Source organism: Equus quagga, chromosome 2 (assembly GCF_021613505.1).
Source record: "Equus quagga isolate Etosha38 chromosome 2, UCLA_HA_Equagga_1.0, whole genome shotgun sequence".
Classification (NCBI taxonomy): domain Eukaryota; kingdom Metazoa; phylum Chordata; class Mammalia; order Perissodactyla; family Equidae; genus Equus; species Equus quagga.
The window spans coordinates 39,193,482-39,213,681 of record NC_060268.1 but is presented as its reverse complement, the minus strand read 5'-3'; the positions used below and the strand labels follow the sequence as shown (position 1 = coordinate 39,213,681).

Genomic DNA, 20,200 nt, shown 5'->3' with positions numbered 1-20,200 from the left:
CCTTCTTCTATCCAATCCGGATTAACTTTTCTTTTTCTTGCCTTATTGTACTGGCTAGAATCTCTAGTGTGACATTAAATAGAAGTGGTAACAGTAGACATCTTTACCTTGTTTCTGATCTTAAAGGGAAAATATTCAGTCATTTCACCATTAAGTTTGATGTTGCAGAAGCAGAAGTCTCAAATGTGCATTTTGAAGATTTTTGATAAGTATAGACTCCAGAAAACTGCCAATTTACACCATCTCCACCAATATATGAGAAGGTACCTTTTTCTACACCCTTGCCAACACTAGACATTGTATCAGAAAAATAAAAGTCTGCCGTTCTTAATGTTATCTATTTAATTTAAATTTGTGTTTCTTTGATTATCAGTGGATGTCAGCATCATTTAATGTTTATTGGTCCATTGTATTTGTTTTATTAGTTGTCTATGTCCTCTGCTCACTTTTCTAATGGAGTATTCATTTCTTAATAATATTATAGTATCTTTTTAAAGATTTCATATCCTTAATTAAATATATCCACCATATATGTCTGTCAATATTTTTCCCAATTTGTCTTTTGCCTTTGTTTATGGATTTATTTGTTTTATATATATACTATTTTTGACAGAATTTTTTTAGAGCAGTCTTATATTCACAGCAAAATTGAGCATAAAGTACAGAGAGCTCCCATGTACCCTCAACACCCAGTCTCCCCACTATCAACACCCCACACTACCAACATCCAGAGTGGTACACTTGTTACAATCAATGAACCTAACCTATATTGACACATCATGATCACCCAAAATCTGTATTTTACATTTAGAGGTCACTCTTAGTTTTACACATTCTATGGGCTTGGACATGTATCCACCATTACATTATCATACAGAATCGTTTCGCTGCCCTATAAATCTTCTGTGCTCCTCCTGTGCCTCTCTCCCTCCTCCCTAACCCCTGGAAACCACTGATCTTTTTACTGCTTCTGTAGTTTTGCCTTTTCCAAAATGTCATATAATTGCAATCACACAGTATGTAGCCTTTTAAGGTTGTCTTCTTTCACTTAGTAATATGGATTAAGGTTCCTTCATGTCTTTTCATGACTTGATAGCTCATTTCTTTTTGGCACTGAATAATATCCCATTGTCTGGATGTACCACAGTTTATTTATCCATTCACCTAGCAAAGGACATCTTGGCTGCTTCCAAGTTTTGGCAATTATGAATAAAGCTGCTCTAAACCTCTGTGTGCAGTTTTTGTGTAGACATAAGTTTTCATCTCATTTGGGTAAATACCAGGAAGTGCAATTTCTGGATGTGGCAAGAGTATGTTTATATGGGTTTGTTTTTTATATATTTTTAAAAACACATTGAAGCTTTTACTTTTTTGTGGATAAATCTATTAACCTTTTCTTTCATAATTTCTGCCTTTGGTTTTGATTAGAAAGGTTTTTTCCTTCCAAAAATGTTATAAATCTTCACTGTACCTTCTTCTAGTAGTTTATTTTTACATTTCAATCTTTTATTTTGACACGAGGCAGATATCTAACTTCATTTTCCCTTGGCTGTCTTTTCACTTCCCTAGTTACGTATAGCTTCCTCTAAATATTTGATCCACACAACAACCCCAAAGAAGTTCCCATTTTACAAACAAGGAAACTGAGGCAGAGAAGTAATTCATTGCATTTAAGGTCACGTAGCCACTAATTTATAGAGTCAGGACTCAAACCCAGGTTTTTTTGATGCCAAGTCCTGTTCTCTCTTCACCACAGCCTTGGTATTCAAAGTATGGTCCATGGACAAGCAGCAGTGGCAACACCTCGGAGCTTGTTAGAACTGTAGTCTTGGGTCCCACCCCATACCTACCGAATCAGAATCTGCATTTCTATCAAGTTTGAGAAGTACTGTTGTACACCACATTTCCCCAAATTTAGGGTACATCAGAATCACCTGGGGCACTTGTTGAGCTCCATCCTTCCTCAATATTTTAACTCAGTAGGTCTGGGGTGATGACCAGAAATCTTTTTTTTTTTTTTTTAAGATTGGCACCTGCGCTAACATCTGTTGCCAATCTTTTTGATGTTGTTGTTTTTCTTCTCCCCAAAGCACCCCCCCCCCACCCCGTCCCGTACATAGTTGTACATTCTAGCTGTGAGTGCCTCTGGTTGTGCTATATGGGATGCCGCCTCAACATGACCTGATGAGCGGTGCCATATTGGCGCCCAGGATCCCAACCGGCGAAACCCTGAGCCACCAAAGCAGAGCGCACAAACTTAACCACTCGGCCACGGGCCGGCCCCTGAAATCTTCATTTTAACAAGCATCCCAGGTTATGCTCGTGCAGGTGGCCCTGTGGGTCACACTTGAGAAATGCTCTAAAACAACTGAGAAATATTCTAAAACTAACCTAGGACACCAAAAGTGATGGCTGATTGTTTCTCTCAATCTCAATTTAGATGTGTCCTTTCAACCAGCTAGGAGTCAACAATAGCTCTCTTAGATGTCCATATGGGGAAATTAGGTTGCAATAATGAGGACGATGACTAAATCTTCGATTTTACAGAAAATCAAATAAAGAAAACCAAGGGCAAACGGCCTTCAGACCATCCAGAATTCAGGGGAGGCAGCCTCGAGAAGTAGGAGAAGCATCTCCTCAAGCAGATTGCAGTCTACTTCTCCTACTTCAAATTCTATCACTTATGTTCGTGAGTCAAGACCTCTTCACCAATACAGTAAGGGTAATAATAACCTGCCAGGGGATAGAAAGAACCTGCCTGTCAACTTTCTGAACTTTCCTCCCCAGTTTCGACGTCCATAGGGTTGAGATGAGTAAACGATCCAGGAGGCTAAGCAGCCTCCGAAGACTCGTTTGTGCCAGCTGAGATTTGCCCGGAAGCCGACGCCACCTGGCCAGAGGTGGGGCCCCGGCGACCAATGGGGGGCCCTCCGATGACGAGTCAGCGCCACCCAATTGAAGAGGCACCCTCTCCCCAGCCGCGTCCTCCAGATGGACTCCAGCATCAATAATTCATGAAGAACCTGCTCTCTATTGGCTGACGCCTCCGCCCGCGCTGGCAGCGGCCCAATGAGGAAGGACAGGAGCGAGCCCTCCTGAATAGTGAACGAGCGCTCGTGACGTGGCGACCGGAGATTGGCTGCGACGGCGCGAGGCGGGGCCCGCTCGGGCGGCGGCGAGCGCAGCGGGGACAGCTCAGTGCGAGCCGGGGAGGGTCCGAACCCGGAGCAGGATCCGAGCGCGGGGCGGCAGTGAGAGGGCGGGCGCGGAGCAGCGCACCGGCGGACCGGCGGCGAGATGTTCAGCTGGATGGGGCGGCAGGCGGGCGGGCGCGAGCGCGCAGGCGGCATGGACGCCGTGCAGACGGTGACGGGCGGCCTGCGCTCGCTCTACCTGCGCAAGGTGCTGCCGCTGGAGGAGGCGTACCGCTTCCACGAGTTCCACTCGCCTGCGCTGGAGGACGCCGACTTCGAAAACAAGCCCATGATCCTCCTGGTGGGCCAGTACAGCACAGGCAAGACCACCTTCATCAGGTAACCCGCCCCGCCCTCACCCCTGCTGGAGTCCTGCCCCACCACCTGGGTGGAAGCGATCCTCCCCACGTGCGCGCGCGTTGTCACCGCCTCCCGCCGCCGTCGGGCTTCCTGCCGCTCGCGGACCCCCTCGCCGCTGCCTCCGCCTCCAGCAGCGGCGTGACCTCAGGTTCCCCGTCGGAGCGCGGTGCCTGGGTGCCGCAGCCCCGCCCCAGGACGCGGCCTCCCGAGGAGGGACTGGCTCTCCCCACGCGGGCAGGAGGGTACCTGGAACCCCTTCTCCGCGTACTCCGGGCCCTCCTTCTTGCTCTTGGAAAGGCACTCCTCCAGCTGGTTTTATCCTGTCACCCTGGCCTGGGGGCCTGGGGAAGGCAGGGAGAGCGAGGCGATTATAAGCACCTTACTAATGGGCGAGTGAGGCCTAGGGCTGGAAATGGGGACAGAGATGTGGGGTATCAGAATGGACCATTGGGTCATAGTTGTGGAGTTAAGCCCCTAGCACAGTGCCTGGCGCATAACTTTTTATTGAATGAATGAATGTGGCAACAGTAGAGAGTATTTTGCAAGCCCACTTCTCTTGAGGTCCTTGCACGCCACCACCACCCCATCCTCCTCCCAACCCCCCCAGCCCCCCACCCCATCCCCTTCCCAACCCCACCACCACCGCCACGGTGTTCGAGGGAGGCAGGGAGAGAGGCCGCCATCGTTCAGCCCTTACACAGTCTCGCCTTTATCCGGCCCTAGGAAGTTAGCTGGGTGTAGCAGCCCACCAACCCGTGGCCAGTGGAACTAAAGGGGAGTGTCATATTACTGTTCGTTAGTTTCCGTTTCTTGGTTGGGTCAGTCTCTCTTAGCTCACCCTTGACAACTGAAAGTATTTGGCATGCTCGCTGTCTCCAAAAGCAAAGAATTACTGTGCGTGCCCTAAACTTCCCATAATATAGCTTCCTCCGAACTGATTTTTGATGGGAAAAAAATTTACATGGAAACATTGCTTTTTGAAGAGGCTATTTTACTGCTAAGGCATCTTGCATTTTGAGACTCTGGTTAGGAGACTTGTTTTCCTGGGTTAAACCTTGTGTCAGTTGAAACAAAGTGACTGATCGTTTAAGGTTTGGGTCCAGGGTTTTGGAAATTGTAACAATCTCTTCATCATTGATGTTCAACAGGTGTTCGGAGAACTGCCTCTATATTTGGATACATGCCATTTCTATTAAGTAGCGGCCTCTTTTTCTCCACTCCAGTGACCTAAATAGTTCCCACAAATAGAGTAGTTGTCACTACAGGAAATATGTTCAGTCCAGGCCTGCAGATACACTATGAATGAATTTAGCAAAGCAAGTAAGCTATATTGAAATATAGTTCTAGGCAGTAAATTGAATGTGAAGGAAAACTGAAGAAAATAATTCTAAAATTGCTTTATTTGGTTCTTTTTAAAAGCTGAAAATAGGAAAATAGTATTAAATATGTCACCCTAGACACTCAAAATGAACTGTAGAAATATTATAGTAACTGGCACTTTGAAAGATGACAGACAATATATGTAAGCTCTCAGTAATACTAACTGATTTTTAAGTTTATGGGATAATGAAGTATTATGACCAAGTGGTACAAGAGTGGGAGGTGGACCTTTTGAAATATACAGATGAAGGATAAGAAGGTAGCATTGTTATAAGTATAATAATCTTAGACATCAGTGGTGGCATCTTCACAGCACCCCGGACAGTCCCTCCTGTCTGTCTTTACCATGAGGGTTTTATTGTCCCTTGTGTGATTAGGGAGCCCCTGTTGATGCTGAACCAACCTAGATGTGATGTGGCCCTCTGTCTGTGTTCCCATAGCCTGGATAATAAGCAAGTCTGAGGCAGGAGAGCACAATGTACAGGCACATGAATGGATCTTTTTTTCAGTTTACTATTTCATTATATCATTTCTCACTCTTCTCTTTGTTGCCTCCTTTAGAGGGAGCTTTGTGGAATAGCTAAGCATAGTTTTAAGAAAGATTTTGAGATTTGACTCCTGGTGACTCCGTCCAAATGGACCTTTTCTCAGTAGGCGCTCAAGCCATGTGCAAGCCCAGAGTGAGGGAGGAGTCACCTTATCAGGAAGTCGCTTGCTCTTGAGACCTTCCCGGCCTAAGAGTGTCGTTAGGCAGAGGGCACAAAGTGAACCTGTGAGGTTGCAAGCAAATCAGGGTGAACAGGAAGATTGGTGAGGCACCCAAGATCTGAGTTTGGTTTCAGAGGGAAGGTAGTAGGAAGAGATTTAGCTCCTGGGAGGAAAGCCCCAAACAAAAGGACAGCTCCCCTGGGGAGTCCTACACTGGAACCAGGGAGCAGAGGTCTTGGCCCAGGGTGCTGACCGCCCTGGATCCTGCCTGCTTCCGTGGCTCTCTTTTCTCTGAGGCTGGTGGTACCTGGGTTGTTTACGTCTAGCCACTGAGCACCAGAAGCTCCCACTTGCTTGTGAGATAGGGTGCACCTGTTTGCATAGCCATAGATTCTTATCCCCCTGGCTTCCTGCACATGCTATCGCAGAGCTTGCACTGATTTGGAGGGAAATGTTATTTACTGTAAAGCCACTCAACAAGGCCTTTGGTGTGCATTTCCACACCTTTCATGAAACCTCACTCTTCCCTCCTTTGTCCCATGACTGGGAAGAGCTAGGACCCACTAAAACATGGTGAACCAGGACTTTCATCTGGAGTGAGGAAATTAAGTGTGGGCCTTGTTCTGATGAAAAGGTCTTGTAGATGGGGTGGATGAAGAGCCTGAGTGTCAAGAAAACACACACACTCCTGCATGGGAGATCACCATGAGGGGCCCCAGTGCAAGGAAGAGGACAGATAGGAGAGTGTGGGTGGACTCTCCTCACATGGATCACAAAACTGGCCCAGAAGGAGACTTCAGATGTGAGGGAGATATTTGTCAAAGTCTCTTTGGGGTAGAATCAGAACAGCTGGTAAACCTGTTGCCACACTGACAGTTTTATTTCTTAGAAGACAGAGGGTGCAATGAGAGGAAATGTTGCTCTGCCTCTGACCAGCAGGAGAGAATTGTCCGGAGAAGGAGGAGAGATGGGCCCGGGGCGAGTAGCCATGTTGTCTTAGACTCTGTAAGAGCCGAGGAAGGGTGGATGTTGGGCTCACCCGGCTTGTGTCCAAAACCTGAGGAAAACACATTTCAGAGATTCCTCCAGAAAATCCCTGGGCCCAGGTGCTGTGGAGGAAGACATTTCCACTGAGAGGAAGAGAGAGTCACTGAAAATCACTTCACATGGTTCCAACTTGTGTTTTTTTTAATAACTCCACTTTCTTTATTCTTCCTACACTCTGTCACCTTCTTCCAGAAAATTTTTTCTAATGAAGAAAGAAATAGGGAAGTCACCCAAGAAAGTGTATAGGCTTTAAAAGGGTAGAGACCAAGATAATTAGGCAAGAAAAAGGAATGGAAGTCATCTAGATTGGAAAGAAAGAAGTGAAACCATCTCTGTTCTCGGAGGACATGATCTTGTATACAGAAAATCCTAACGATTTAGGGAAATCCTAAAGAAAAACTCATAAAACTAATAAACGAGTTCAGTGAGGTGTCAGGATACAAGGTCAATATAGAAAATCCATTGTATTTCTATACACTGGCAACGAACAATCTGAAAATGAAATTAAGAAAACAATTCCATTTATAGTAGCATCTAAAAGAATAAAATACTTAGGAATAAATTTAACAAAAATAGTGTAAGACTTCTGCACTGAAAACTACAAAGTTTTGTTGAAAGTAAAAAACCTAAAAAAGAAAAAAAGGAAAGCCATCCTATATTTATGGATTGTAAGACTTAATACCTTTAGAATGGCTGCACTAAAGGGATCCACAGATTCTGTGTAATCTCTACCAAAATCCCAATTGCCTTCCCCACAGAAATTGACAGGCTGATCCTAAAATTCACATGGAAATGTGAGGGATCCAGAATAGCCAGACAATCTTGGAAAAAGAACAAAGTTGGAGTTCTCATACTTCCTGATTTTGAAACTTACTACAAAGCTACAGTAATCAGAACAATGTAGTACTAGCATAAGGATAGACATATAAATCAATGGAATAGACCTGAGAGTCAAGAGATAAACCTGTACATCTGTGGTCGCTTTGTTTTTACAGGGATTCCAAGACAATTCAATGGGGGGAAAGAATATTCTTTTCAACAAATAATGGCGGGACAATTAGAGATCCACATTGCAAAAGGCAAGGAGAGTGCTAATGGGTACAGGGTTTCTTATGGGGGTGATGAAAATGTTCTGAAATTTAATAGTGGTATTAGTTGCACAGCTTTGTGAAATCACAGAATTCTATCCTTTAAAAGGGTGAATTTTATGGTATGTGAATTTTATCTCAATAAAAAATATAAAACAATCCAGTCCTCCATCACTAACCATCCTGTGATTTATTTAATTTTCATAATTCTGCAGTTAGTGCCAGCCAGGTGATTTCTGCATCTGGGTACAATAATTTAAAGTAAAAATGGATGCCAGGAAGAAAACAAACAAAAAAAGTGGAAATAAGCTAAAAGAACTTAAGGACAAAGGAGCTATGGAGCACACGTGAGAAAAAAGGGGGTGCAAATAGCCACCACACAATCCCTATATGGTTTTTTCCCTGTATGTTTTTGTCAGTGTGTAAGCATATTCATTCTTCATAACACTCAAGTTAGTAAAATCAGGTATGATGTTTTCCTATAAAATACTTGATAAGGTAATTGTGTTTTAAAACTTTAGATATTATTTAAATATAGTGTTCATAGGGAAAAAGGGGCGGCGATTCCATATGCAAGCGTGGAAACAAGGTTTATGGAGAGTGTGAAACATTAAGAAGCCGGAAAGAGTGGGCTGAGAGGGCAAAAATGCCTCGGACAATACAAAAGCCTTTTTAGGCAGAATTAGAACAAAAAAAAAGAATCAGGAAGTGATGGGCCCACTGCTGTGGCCTCTGGCGGTAACAGTAACAGAAAGCAGAACTACTCAGCTATTATTTTGCTTCCTCCTTTTCTGGCAAAGAAAGTGATCCAGAGATGATAGAAGGGAGCCCAGCCATGTCTGAGGGCAATTGACCCCAGAGAATGAGGAGCTCTCCGGGGTCTGGCTCAAGCAAGGCCCAGTCAACACCTGGTGGGTAGATGGGTGGGGGGACCGTATAGCATGGACTTGCAGTTGTGCTCAAAGAACTGTGTTTGGTGATTTTTAAGAAATTATGAAGACTATGAAAAGTATCAGAAAATTGAAAACAGGCAAATGTCCCAGTTTTCAAAAAAGAGGGGAAATAGATTCTGTTTAAGAACAAAGCTATACTTCTTTCCTTTGATAAGCTCTAGACTCAGTTATTAAAGAGAAGAAAAGTGAAGGCACTCACTACAAGGCAGCCTGGTTCACCCATTAAAAAGAAATCCCATGAGAGAGACACTGTGGGAGGTCTGGTGGTTCTCACCCTCATCAGGCGCTGGAGCCCCTGAAAATCTGTGCCAAATACCGTGCCCTTTGCAGATCTCTCTGAAATACTGAAATATTTAATTTTTTACAGAAGAATAGACTATATTTGTAATATACAATCTAAGATCATATTTATACACTCCAGTGTTCATTTATTCAAATAATATTGATTTCAGGGATGGGCCCGGCTGTCATAGAACTTAGAGTTTCATGGGGAATATGGAAAAGAATCAACAAGCCATTAGGGTTCAGAGTGACAAGAGCTATGACAATAGAAGCACAGGATGGGATGGACGCATAGGAGGGACACTTCATTCAGGCTTGGAGGTTGGAAAAGGCCTCGCTGAGGATGCAACCTAAAAGCTGAGCCCTGAGGAATGAGCCAGAGTTAGCTGCCAAAGGAGACCGGGAAGTCAGGACGAGATGGTGTCGATGGTGAGGCCCAGGTTTCTTGGATAGGTGGGTGGATGGTAGAGCTGTCCACTGAGATAGGGCCACAAGAAGAAGGAGAGTGGGGACATAGTTACGAGTTTCAATTTCAACCTATGTTTAAGTGGACACCCAGGTGTAGAGTCCACGAGGGGCTGGACTTATGAGTCCCGGAGCAAGAGGAAGAGGAGCTTATGGAGACACTGGGGAGAAAGTCACCAGAAAGGTGAAGCAATGCCAGGGGAGGATGGTGGTTCAGAGCCATCTTAGGGCTCTTTTGGTTGCAAGTGACAGAGAAATTCAACTAAAAAAGGCCTAAGTACAAAGGTACAAATTTTCTCATGAAACTGATCTGCCTGAGGTGTGCTGGCTTCAGGCCCAGCCTAGGACCCCAAGTGGTGCCCTCAGGACTCTGTCTCTCAGGTCTGCTGCTTTCCTCGTGCTGGCCTCCTTCTCAGGCAGTTGCCCCGCATGGGGTGGGCAGGTGGCCATCTCCAATTCCAGACTCACGTTCTGCCAGCCCAGCAACCCCAGAAAAAAGAAACTTCTTCCCCAACAGTTTCAGCAAAAGTCTCAGGTTTGAGTCTCACTGGTTCGACTCTGGCCATATGCCCGTCCCTGAACCAATGCTAGAGCCAGGGGAATGAAATAGCCATGCCAGAGTGGGGTGCTCAGCCCCCAAACCATGATGTGGACCAGGAGTGGGGAAAGGTGGGTCCTCAGGGTACCATTATCAAAGGAGGGGAAACGGGTGCTAGACAGGTGAGACAGCAGACAGCACCCACAAAAGCCAAGGAAGGAGAGAGCGGGCGGTCAGCAGCGGCAGATGCTTCTGGGAGAAGGATTGGAATGGAACCAGTGGATTAGCCATCAGCAGCCAGGGTGACCTTGGCAGGAGGCGTGTCAGTAAGTGGTGGTGATGGAAGCCAGGTGGTGGTGGGTTGAGGAATGAGTGGGAGGTGAAGCGTCAAATATAGAAACTCTGAGCAACTGGGCACTGAAGGGGAGGAAGCGTGCCCTGGGCCCCCGCATTCCAGAGGTTTGGTTCACCTTGGCAGAGTGAAAAGTTGATGGAAGGGGCCGCAGAGGGGAAGCAGCTGGTGTTTCAGAAGCCTGAGAGGAGGCAGGACTCAGAGCAAGGATTCTGAGAAGGGCAGTGGGGGCTCCAGGGCAGGTGGGGTGTGGCAGTAGTGACAGTCAGCTTGGCAAGACACTGTAGGATGGCCTCTTGTCCACTCATTACATCATCTACCTGACAAAAGGTAGCAGTGCCAGAGGATTCGGAGAAATGGGGCTGTGGTTAATTATCAAATTCGCTTCCTTAACTCACATGGAGAAGCTTACTTCTAAAAGACATTCAATATCCTTTTCAAAACCTTGGAAAATTATGAACTAGAAAGCCGTGGTCCCCGGATCTGGCTGCCGGTCAGAATCACTGGGAGACCTTCTGAAGCAGATGCCGGGGCCTCGTCCCACACCTCCTGAATCGGACTGTCTGTGGGTGAGGCTCAGAAATCTGTTTTTGTTTTTATAAACCACCTCTCAGAGTGATTCTTAGGCAGCCTCCCCCGGGAAACATTTGGGAACCATTGATAGACGAAGGTTCAGTTGATGGAATCATGACAACTGAACCATCCAGCCTGAAGAGAGAGGCTCGCTTCAGCCGGCCTTCCATGGCCTGTGGTCCAAGCTCCAACTGTTCACATTTTCAACAAATGACCTAGATGAAGACCTGGAAGCCGTGCTTACAAAACTGGGGATTATGCAATCAACACAATTTAATAAACAGCCTTTTTTCACTTAAATATGATATAGTGAACTTTTTCTTGTGTCATTAAATAATCTCCAAAAATAACTTTAAGACGGCCTCACATTCTGTCATACAGCCTGGAACGTTGTTTCTAATTTTACGCTGTTATGATAATGTTGCAGTGAACATTCTTGGCTATAAATCTTTTATTTCTAGGTTTTTTCTTTGAATAGCTGTCTCATGCTTAGAAAAGCATGGATTACTGTATCCAAAGGTATAAATGTTTTTCAAATTTATAATATTCCTGATTTTATATATATATACTGTATTCTATATTTTTTCATCCTGAATATATATACACATATTCCTATTCAGAAAAGTTACTGCAAATTAGACTCCCACCAAGGAATTTACTATGAGGATCATTATTTCACCAAACCATCAGTGAAACTAAGTATTACTATTAAAAGCAAATTTTATAGGAAAAATTTCTTTTACTTTGCTCTTTTTTTTTTTAACTAGTGAAGTTGACCTTATATATAGTCATCGTGTATATTTCTTTGGTGAATTGCTGTGAACTTTGCCCAATTTTCGTTTGGAGTATATGTCTTTATTTTGTAGCTATTTAAAAATTTTGCTCAATAATGGCTATCAGTTCTTTGTCATAGCTATTATAAGTATTTTTCCAGTTTGAGGTTTGTCTTTTAAATTTTTTATGATAATTTTTGACGTGCAGATATATTTAATATTTGTGTCAAATCTAACATTTTTTTCCTCTTTCATGATGTCTTTTATCACTCTTATGCCTAGAAAATCCTTGTTTATGCTAAGATTCAGTAAATAGTCACCTATATTTTCTTTTATTAGGTAGGCTTTTTAAAATATTTAACTCTTTAACACCCTTGGAAGTGAAATCTGTTTCAAAAGTGTTCATTTTGGGTTTTTTTTTCTTTTTTAACACTATTTTTTGAGTAATCCTATCTTTTCCCACTGTCGCATGAGGCTCCCTCAGAGGCTGACTTATTAAATGTCGGGACCTTTTGGGACCTTTCTCTCCCGTTCTTTTATTCTGTTGGTGGCATCTTATACCTGCAGCATACTGTCTTACGTATTATCACTTTAAAACATTCTTTAATAAGTGGTAGTGCATACCCTTCTGAGCTCATTTCTCTTTGCTTTCCAAATACTGTCAATCATCATTTCCTGTTGTTCTTTCAGAGGAACCTTGAAATTATTTCATTAGATTCTTCCCAGATGATCCCGCTGGGATCCATTTGTGTTGACTGCTTTATGTCTTGGCATTTGCTCTTCCCAAGCGGGAACCCAGCATTGCTTTTACTCAGACCTTCTTTTTTATATCCCAGGAAGGTGCCTGATTTACTCATACAGGTTCTATATACTTTGATTAATGTTGTTTTGGGGTATTTTATACTCTTTTGTGAATCAGATTTTTTTTTCCTTTATATTTGCCAACTAGGTATTACTGGGATGTGAGATAGCTACTGATTTTTTTTGTGTTTTTGTTTTGTATCTGTTCATTTGATTCAAGTTATTCTGATAACTTTTCGGTAGATTCTCTTGGATTTTCTAGATTGACAGCTGTATCAGTTACATTCAGGATTACTTTATTTCCTCTTCTGTTTTGTATTTTATTGTATTGGGAAGTGAGCATTCATATCAAGCTTCTAATTTTTTTTTCCTGAGGAAGATTAGCCCTGAGCTAACATCTGTTGCCAGTCTTCCTCTTTTGTTTTTGCTTGATGAAGATTTGCCCTGAGGTAACATCTGCACCAGTCTACCTCCACTTTATATGTGGTTTGCCACCACAGCATGGCTGACGAGTGTTGTAGGTCCGTGCCTGGGATCTGAACCTGTGAACCTGGGCCATCAAAGCGGAGTACACCAAACTTAACTGCTACACCATGGGGTCGGTCCCCTCAAGCTTCTCATTTTAATGGTCATGCCTTTGTTTTGCACCTTAAGATATGATGTTAGCTGTTGGTTTAATATTTTATAAATTAATCACGTTAAGATATTATCCTTCTATTACTAATTTTAAAAGAATTTCATTTGAAAAAATTAGAATAAATGTTGAGTTTTACTAAATGCCTTTTAACCTTTTCCTTTAACCTGTGTTCTGTGGAATGCAATTCTGGGAGATTACTAATAGGTGTTCAAAGAAAAGATGGTTCTATAGTCAAGCACCTTTGGGAAATACTATATCCTATAGCCTCCTCATGAAACCTTATAGTGCTCCCAGGTCAGCCTGAAGTCTGTTGTCTGATTCATAAATTACAAGTCATAACATAGAAAACACTTAATAGATCTTCATTGCATGAGCAAAGGAATGACTGGAAAAATAAACAGGACAGGAAGAAACTGGGAGGTATGTTGCCTTTGATTCCCGTAAACTTCCTCTCCCTTTCTTCTTCTTCCTTTCCTTCCTTTCCCTTTCTTCCACCCTCGTTCCAGAATAGCATGGAAGGTGGAGTGGAATAGCTCAGGGATTGGCTTAGGTTAGACAGCAGTGTGCTTTAGACACATCTCAGCCCCGTGTACTTTAAACTCCATTGATAGCTGGAAAAACAGAGATGTGACAAGGCTTTACCCAGCCCGTTCCACTTTCCCGGTCCAACAGGCTAATGTCCATTCCTTTGGTAGGCACAGCAGTTTCAAAGATGATGTTATCTGAACAAGCAGTCCTGATGATAACGTCAAAGATTTAACTAAGGAAAAACAAAAATGAAAATAAAAGCTAGATTTCAAGCTTAAAGAAGACGTATAGTTTTAAAATGGAAGTGAAGCTTGGTCTGACAGTTTTCCAATAACTCCAAGAAAATTAAAATTTTAAAGTAGATGAGATGTCTGTTCAGGGATGTTTATCTCAGCGTTATTTTTAAAAGCAAGAAATGGGAAGCTATTTAATGCCCAACAGTAAGGAAATGGCAAACTAAATTCATACATATTCACCTTGGAATAGCATGCAGCCATTAAAAGTTGTGCCTTCGAAGAATTTTTAGTGGCATGAGGAAAAACTAACGGTGAAAAATCTAGATGCAAAATTGTTTAAACACTTGGATCCCAATTTGATAAAGAAAAAATTATATTCACAGAGAAATGACTGGATCGAAATATATCAAAATGTTCAAAGTAGTCATTATAGTGTGGTCTCCTGCAAGCTGCTTACCTAGTCATAAGCACAGTTTTCTATAAGTTAGGGGTAAAAATACCTGCTCCAGCGACAGTGAGGATGAGGTGATGAAACAGGTGGGAAATGCCTTAGAAACTGTCCCACATGGTGTCATAACAGTTGTTGTATGTGGTGGTGGTGGTACTAACTTGCTAGGAAATAATTGTCTATTCTGGACCATTTTATAAGACTTTTGTGATAATAAACATTTGATTCTTCTCCCACTTCTACTTCTTGGTATTAAACATGAAGAGAAACAAAAGAAACTTGCTTTACAAACATCATTTCCAGATTCAAGACAAACCGGAGTTGAAAGTCGAACCTTTTGTTTTCAGCCCCTCTCCTAGTGAAGTAGTGGATCAGGTATTATCAATAAAAACTGCATTATGGAGAACTTTCCAACGCTCATTATGAATTGAAATGTGTTTAACCTCATAGCCCTGGATTTAAAAGTAAGGAAATAAAGCTGCTTCTCCAACTGAACTCGCAAGTTGTACTTTATATATTTCTTTTACATCTCTATTGTTTAAACCCTTAGTAACACTCAAAGGGATAAAATGACTGTTGCCGTTGGTTTAAAGCTCTTTTAAAAAATGTCCCATGCAGCCGCCCCGTGGCCGAGTGCTTAAGTTCACTCACTCCGCTTTGGAGGGCCAGGGTTTCGCTGGTTCGGATCTTGGGTGCGGACATGGCGCCGCTCATCAGGCCATGGTGAGGAGGCGTCTCGCATGCCATAGCTAGAAAGACCCACAACTAAGAAAAATACACAACTATGTACCGGGGGGCTTTGGGGAGAAAAAGGAAAAATAAAAATCTTAAAAAAAAAAAAAAATGTCCCATGCCAGGGCCTGCCCTGGTGGTGCAGCGGTTAAGTGCACACGTTCCACTTCACCGGCCCGGGGTTCCCCACTTCGGATCCTGGGTGCAGACGTGGCAGTGCTTGGGAAGCCATGCTGTGGCAGGCGTCCCACAAATAAAGTAGAGGAAGATGGGCAAGGATGTTAGCTCAGGGCCAGTCTTCCTCAGCAAAAAGAGGATTGGTGGCTGATGAATCGTCCTCAAAAAAAAAAAAAGTCCCAGACTGTATCAGTGAATTGAACCCTCAAACTCTAGGCACAGATGATAGTGTATGCAGAAAGATGTATATTTTTTTAAATCCTGATTATAATTACGCAAGCCATTTCTCTAGATTTTGGCTTGAGAATTTAAAAATAATGCTCAAAAGCACCCCAAATACATGTGTCATCTTACTTTTTAGAGTGTTTACTTAATAAATACCTACTAAAAAGTCTTAGATTTGGGCATTTGTGATGATTCACAGAATGCAGGACGAGTAAGAAATCCTAGGTTCTAATAAACCACTTAATGTGTTTGAGTCTTAGTTTTCTCATCTATAAAACGGGGGAAGAATAGCACCTACCCCATGAGGTACTAAGGATGAAGTAAATTTATTCAGCACATAACAAGTCCTGAGACGTTAGGTGTATTACTAAAACGATTAATGCCTTTTCCAGTATTCCAAGGACAAATGTGACCGTCAAAACCCAGACCGCGTGCATGGATGAGTACTCGGGGGGGGACCAAGTTTGCAGCTGCAATTTCGGGTGTCTGTCCTTGAATAATGTGCCTCTTATAGTTTGTTAGTCATTCTTAAACCCATCTCTGAGAAGATGGTGTTTGAGTATGTTGAGGGACTTTTCATCATCTGGAAGATTTTCTTCATCCCCTTATCACAAATGACTTTTTTTCTATGAAGTTAAAAAAAAGTTTCTAGCCTAAGCAATGGAAGAAAAAAGACACTGTCCACATATACGCTTGTTTGAAAGCAGGTCCTTGAGCCCAGACTGAGCATGGCAGCCAGAGTGCCCGGGAGCCATCTGTGTGGGGCAAACCGTGGCCCTCAGCTGACAGGGACAAGGAGATGTCCCTGGTGGTTTCCCATCCTCCCAACCCCCCCTCCGCCCAGCTGCTTGGACTCCAAATGTCTCTGCCTTTTTACGTTGCCGGCCTGGCTGGAGACTCGGAGCAATCACCACTGGAGTTGGCAGCCCTCTCTGAGAACACAGGAAAAGGAGAGCAAGCTGGAGCCGGGGACAAATGCCCCGTCTAACGCACAGGATGCCTGTTGGGGGGCTAATCAGCTCTGAACCTCAGTGGATTCTTTTCTGTAGTCTTCCTGTGGCCTCTTGTTCCTTTGAATTCTTGTTATTGCAGATAACAACGCAAAGTGCCTGGAACTCATAGCTTTGGGCAAGCCTCTGAGGTGTCAAAAAAGAAGAAAAAATGTTGAACACAATTGCTGAGCCTCGTGCCTGTGGCTGTGTGGGTAACCCATTTACACAAACATCGCACCTCAGGATCCACTCAGACTCCTCCTTTACGGGTGCTGGTTTTGAACCTCATCACTTCATTCCCACTTGCTCATGTCAGGTACTCTGTGTCCTGGTTTGTTCTTAGTCCCCTCACTGCACATGACACGTGCCTCCGTGCCCCGCAGTATGACATAAGTGTGTCTGAGTTCCACAGTCCCCCAGCGTACAAACTCTTCTGGGCCATCAGCTCAGAGGGTCATATATTAACTCCTGTATCTGACAGGTCCTACTTAGGGTACCAGGAGCTGGGGGCTGTGTGGGACCTCAAGGCTATGGGACTGAGCCTGGTGTAAAAGCAAAGACCCCGGGCCAGGAGGGAGGAGCTCCGAGTCCTGCACGGCCACTAGTGAGTTTGACCGGCAGCATGTCACTTTCCTGCTCTAATCCTCAGTCTCTTCACCTGTGGAGACATGGGGTCGAAGCAGGTGATTCCTATGAGACTCTGGGGCTCTGAAGTTCTGGTGTGTGGACTGCCCTGCAGGAAATCACAACCTGTCAGAAGAGAAGAAATAGGCCCACAGGTAACGCCAGTACTAGATGTTCCATGAGGAGCTCCACAAGAGAACGGGAGGTGGGAAGTGGCCAAAAAAAAGGTCCTGGAGTGATCAGGGAGGACTGCCCTGGAGGAGGTGATGTTTTGTAAAGTGACTTAAAGAATGGGTAGCATAGAGAGTGGAGCTCATGAGACGTGATTCCCCACCAGACAGAAGAGATGAAGTGAGGGAAGACGGGGACAGGTATTTCGATCCTGGAAAAGGCTAATCAAGGAGGGAAGGAGGTCCATAATAGGAGAGGAGCAAGAGCCCAGACTGTGAGGTAGAAGGGAGAGACTGGTGGAGGTGCGCGAAGGGAAGTTTTCTGGGAAAGAGTGGGGCGTTAGTGAAGGCTGTCTGATTAAAGCAGTGCTTTAGAAAAAGAATCTGATCTTCCAGGGCAGATCGGGGAGAAGGGGGCTGGGAGGCAGCTGGGAAGCATGGAGTGGCCAGCGCCCAAATGAGGTGTGATGAGGAAGCAGAGAAGTGAGAGAGGGAGGCTGGAGCCTGATGGCCACTGGATGAGGGGAGAAGTCCGTCAGCACAGATGCTGGTTCTGCACCTACCGTGTCCCAGATGCCGTGTTGGATGCTGAGGATGCGGTAGTGAGCCAGACCAATGAGGGCCCCTCTCAAGGTGCTTCTACCATCCTGGGATAATAACACCCAAACAGTAACATGAGATAATTTCAGATATGGTAAGTGCTATGAGTAGGGTAATGGAGGGGGAGGTGGAGGGGGATCAGACAGACTGGAGAGGCTCCTTTTGTCAGGGTGCTCGTGGGAAGGCCTCGCTAAGGAGGTGCTGTTCAACATGCAGGCATCTGGGGGCATTGAGCACCCCAGCCCTGTGCCAGAGACTTCCAAGCATATGAGAAGCGTTAGTGAACCGAACGGACAAGAAGCCCTGATGGGGCTTACACTCCCCCAGCGGGAGACAGGGAATAAATAACAAATAATAATAGATAAGTAAATTTTATATTGTAGTAGAAGGAGATACAAGCTATGGGGAAGAGAACACATGTTTTTTTAAATTTTTTTTTGCTGTTATAGATAATGCTACAATGGACATCATGCAAAATCTTTTTCATGTGTCTAGGATTTTTCCTAAGGATAGATTTCAAAAAGTAGAGTTACCCCATTTTAAAGGCATTTAACACAAAGTATCAAATTGCTTTCTGCTGAGGTTATACCAACTTATTCCCCCACCAACATATATAAGGGTGTTTATTTCACTGCACCTTCAGGAGCGTTGAGTATTATGAGTTTTTTAAAGTGCTAATATGCTAAATCTTTAATTGGCATTACTTTGATAGTGAAATTGAACATTGATTTTTGGCTTTTTGTTATCTGTGGAAGAAAGTATCACGAAGCAAATTAATAATGTAAGCAAGCTATATAATCCAGTAATTCTTCCTAGTTCAGGCTCTTCCTCTCTGCCTGGGACTCGGAGATTGAATAATTTCCCAAGGTCACAGTTCAGCGGGCATCTTTTACTTCATCCTGATTCACATTAGCAGCAACCTTCAAAAATGATTATTCGTTCAAGTTCTCTTTGGCAGGGTCGTTCCTTAGGAAATTCTAGCTTCTCTTACAGTATGAACTTGAAAGTGAGAAACACCTGCTCTACTTTAAATAATTTCATACTTTAGGTTTTTCATTGAAACCCCGTTATTCCAAAATTAGTGGGGTTTTCTGTGCTTTGTATGTAAACGAAACATCAGGAAGCAGTTCAGGCACTCCTTGGCAAGGACGGTCTGCCTTACACACCTTTGTGTGTGAGTGAGTTACTGCCTCGCTGGTGACTCGCTGCTGGACTACGGCACCCACACTCCCACCACCCCTGCCTGAGCCCCCTGCTCACCTCCCGGCAGCCTGGAGCTGGAGGATCCTCCCCCACCCAGCCCTGGGAAGGTGCTGAGGAGTGGCCGTATCACAGAGAGCCACCCAAGGTGGAACTCAACTCTGAGCTCTTCCCCTAAAAGGTAGTGCGACAGTTCTTGTTGGCTTTGTCTGTTTTATTGGTGTGTGTGACCTTTCGTACGCTGCCTTGGCCAGCGAACCGTTGCTGTTAACATTGAGGGAAGGCGCCTGTCAAGTTTCATACCAACCCTTGAACAAAGGTTCCCTTTAGTCAGTTGGGAACTGTGCGTGCTGCAGGGAGCCTGGTGACATTGGCTGCTGTTCTTCCAAGCCCCGGCCCTCTCCCCTTCCTCCGTCTCTCCCACAGGCCTCCTGGCGTAGCCTCGTCCGGGCCGTGGGGCATGGGAATCAAGTTGGACATGGGAGGGGTGTGATCTGGACTTGAATTCTGGCTTTGCTGCTGGGTGACTTCGGACCTGAGCGCCCAGAGTGGCTGTAAAAGCTAAATTCCACGTCCATCTGTGTGTGTGAGATCCACACACCATGTGCACTCTGTCTGTGCTCGAGTTCCACAAGGTGTGAGACGCCGTCACTGTAGCTTTTACCAAGATTTCTGAGATTGGTGTGGAATTGCACAAGAATTTATAAACAGGAGCATTTCTGTGCTTAAGGGTATTTACTAGTCTACTAGGTGCCCGGAAACGTTTTGAAAAATTTTGAAAATTAAATTTGAACATGTTTAAAAAAATAGCACCTCCTCTCCCCAGCTTCTCTCCGGGGAGAATGGGAGAGCCGGCCCCTTGTGCATGGGGCAGCCCCAGGACCGTGCAGGAGAGCACTCTGGAGAGCTCTTTTCCCTCACTTTGAGGAAGCTGCAGGTCGTGGAGCCTGTGCCCATGGGCACACTCTGCGTGAGGGCCCTGCACTGCCCTCATGCTCCTCAACTCTAGGCAAACCACGAGCTTGAACCCAGTCTGCACAAGAACTGGAGTCCAACTATCTGTATTCCATTTCCACTGAAGCCCTTACTGTGTGACCTTGGGCAGGTTGCTTAGCCT

General features: G+C 44.4%; 1 protein-coding gene across 2 annotated transcripts in view; it reads left to right on the top strand.

The window, feature by feature from the left end:
- Positions 1 to 3,186: 3,186 nt before the first annotated feature.
- EHD4 (EH domain containing 4) overlaps positions 3,187 to 20,200 on the top strand; it is a 74,123-nt gene continuing 57,109 nt past the window's right edge. The window contains exon 1 of one of the 2 annotated variants that reach the window (XM_046653042.1): positions 3,187 to 3,533. In XM_046653042.1, coding sequence (XP_046508998.1) covers positions 3,298 to 3,533 — 236 coding nt within the window. In that variant the 5' untranslated portion in view covers positions 3,187 to 3,297. Of the gene's footprint in view, positions 3,534 to 17,000; positions 17,269 to 20,200 lie in introns of those variants that run through there. The other variant, XM_046653043.1, reaches the window with a different exon arrangement.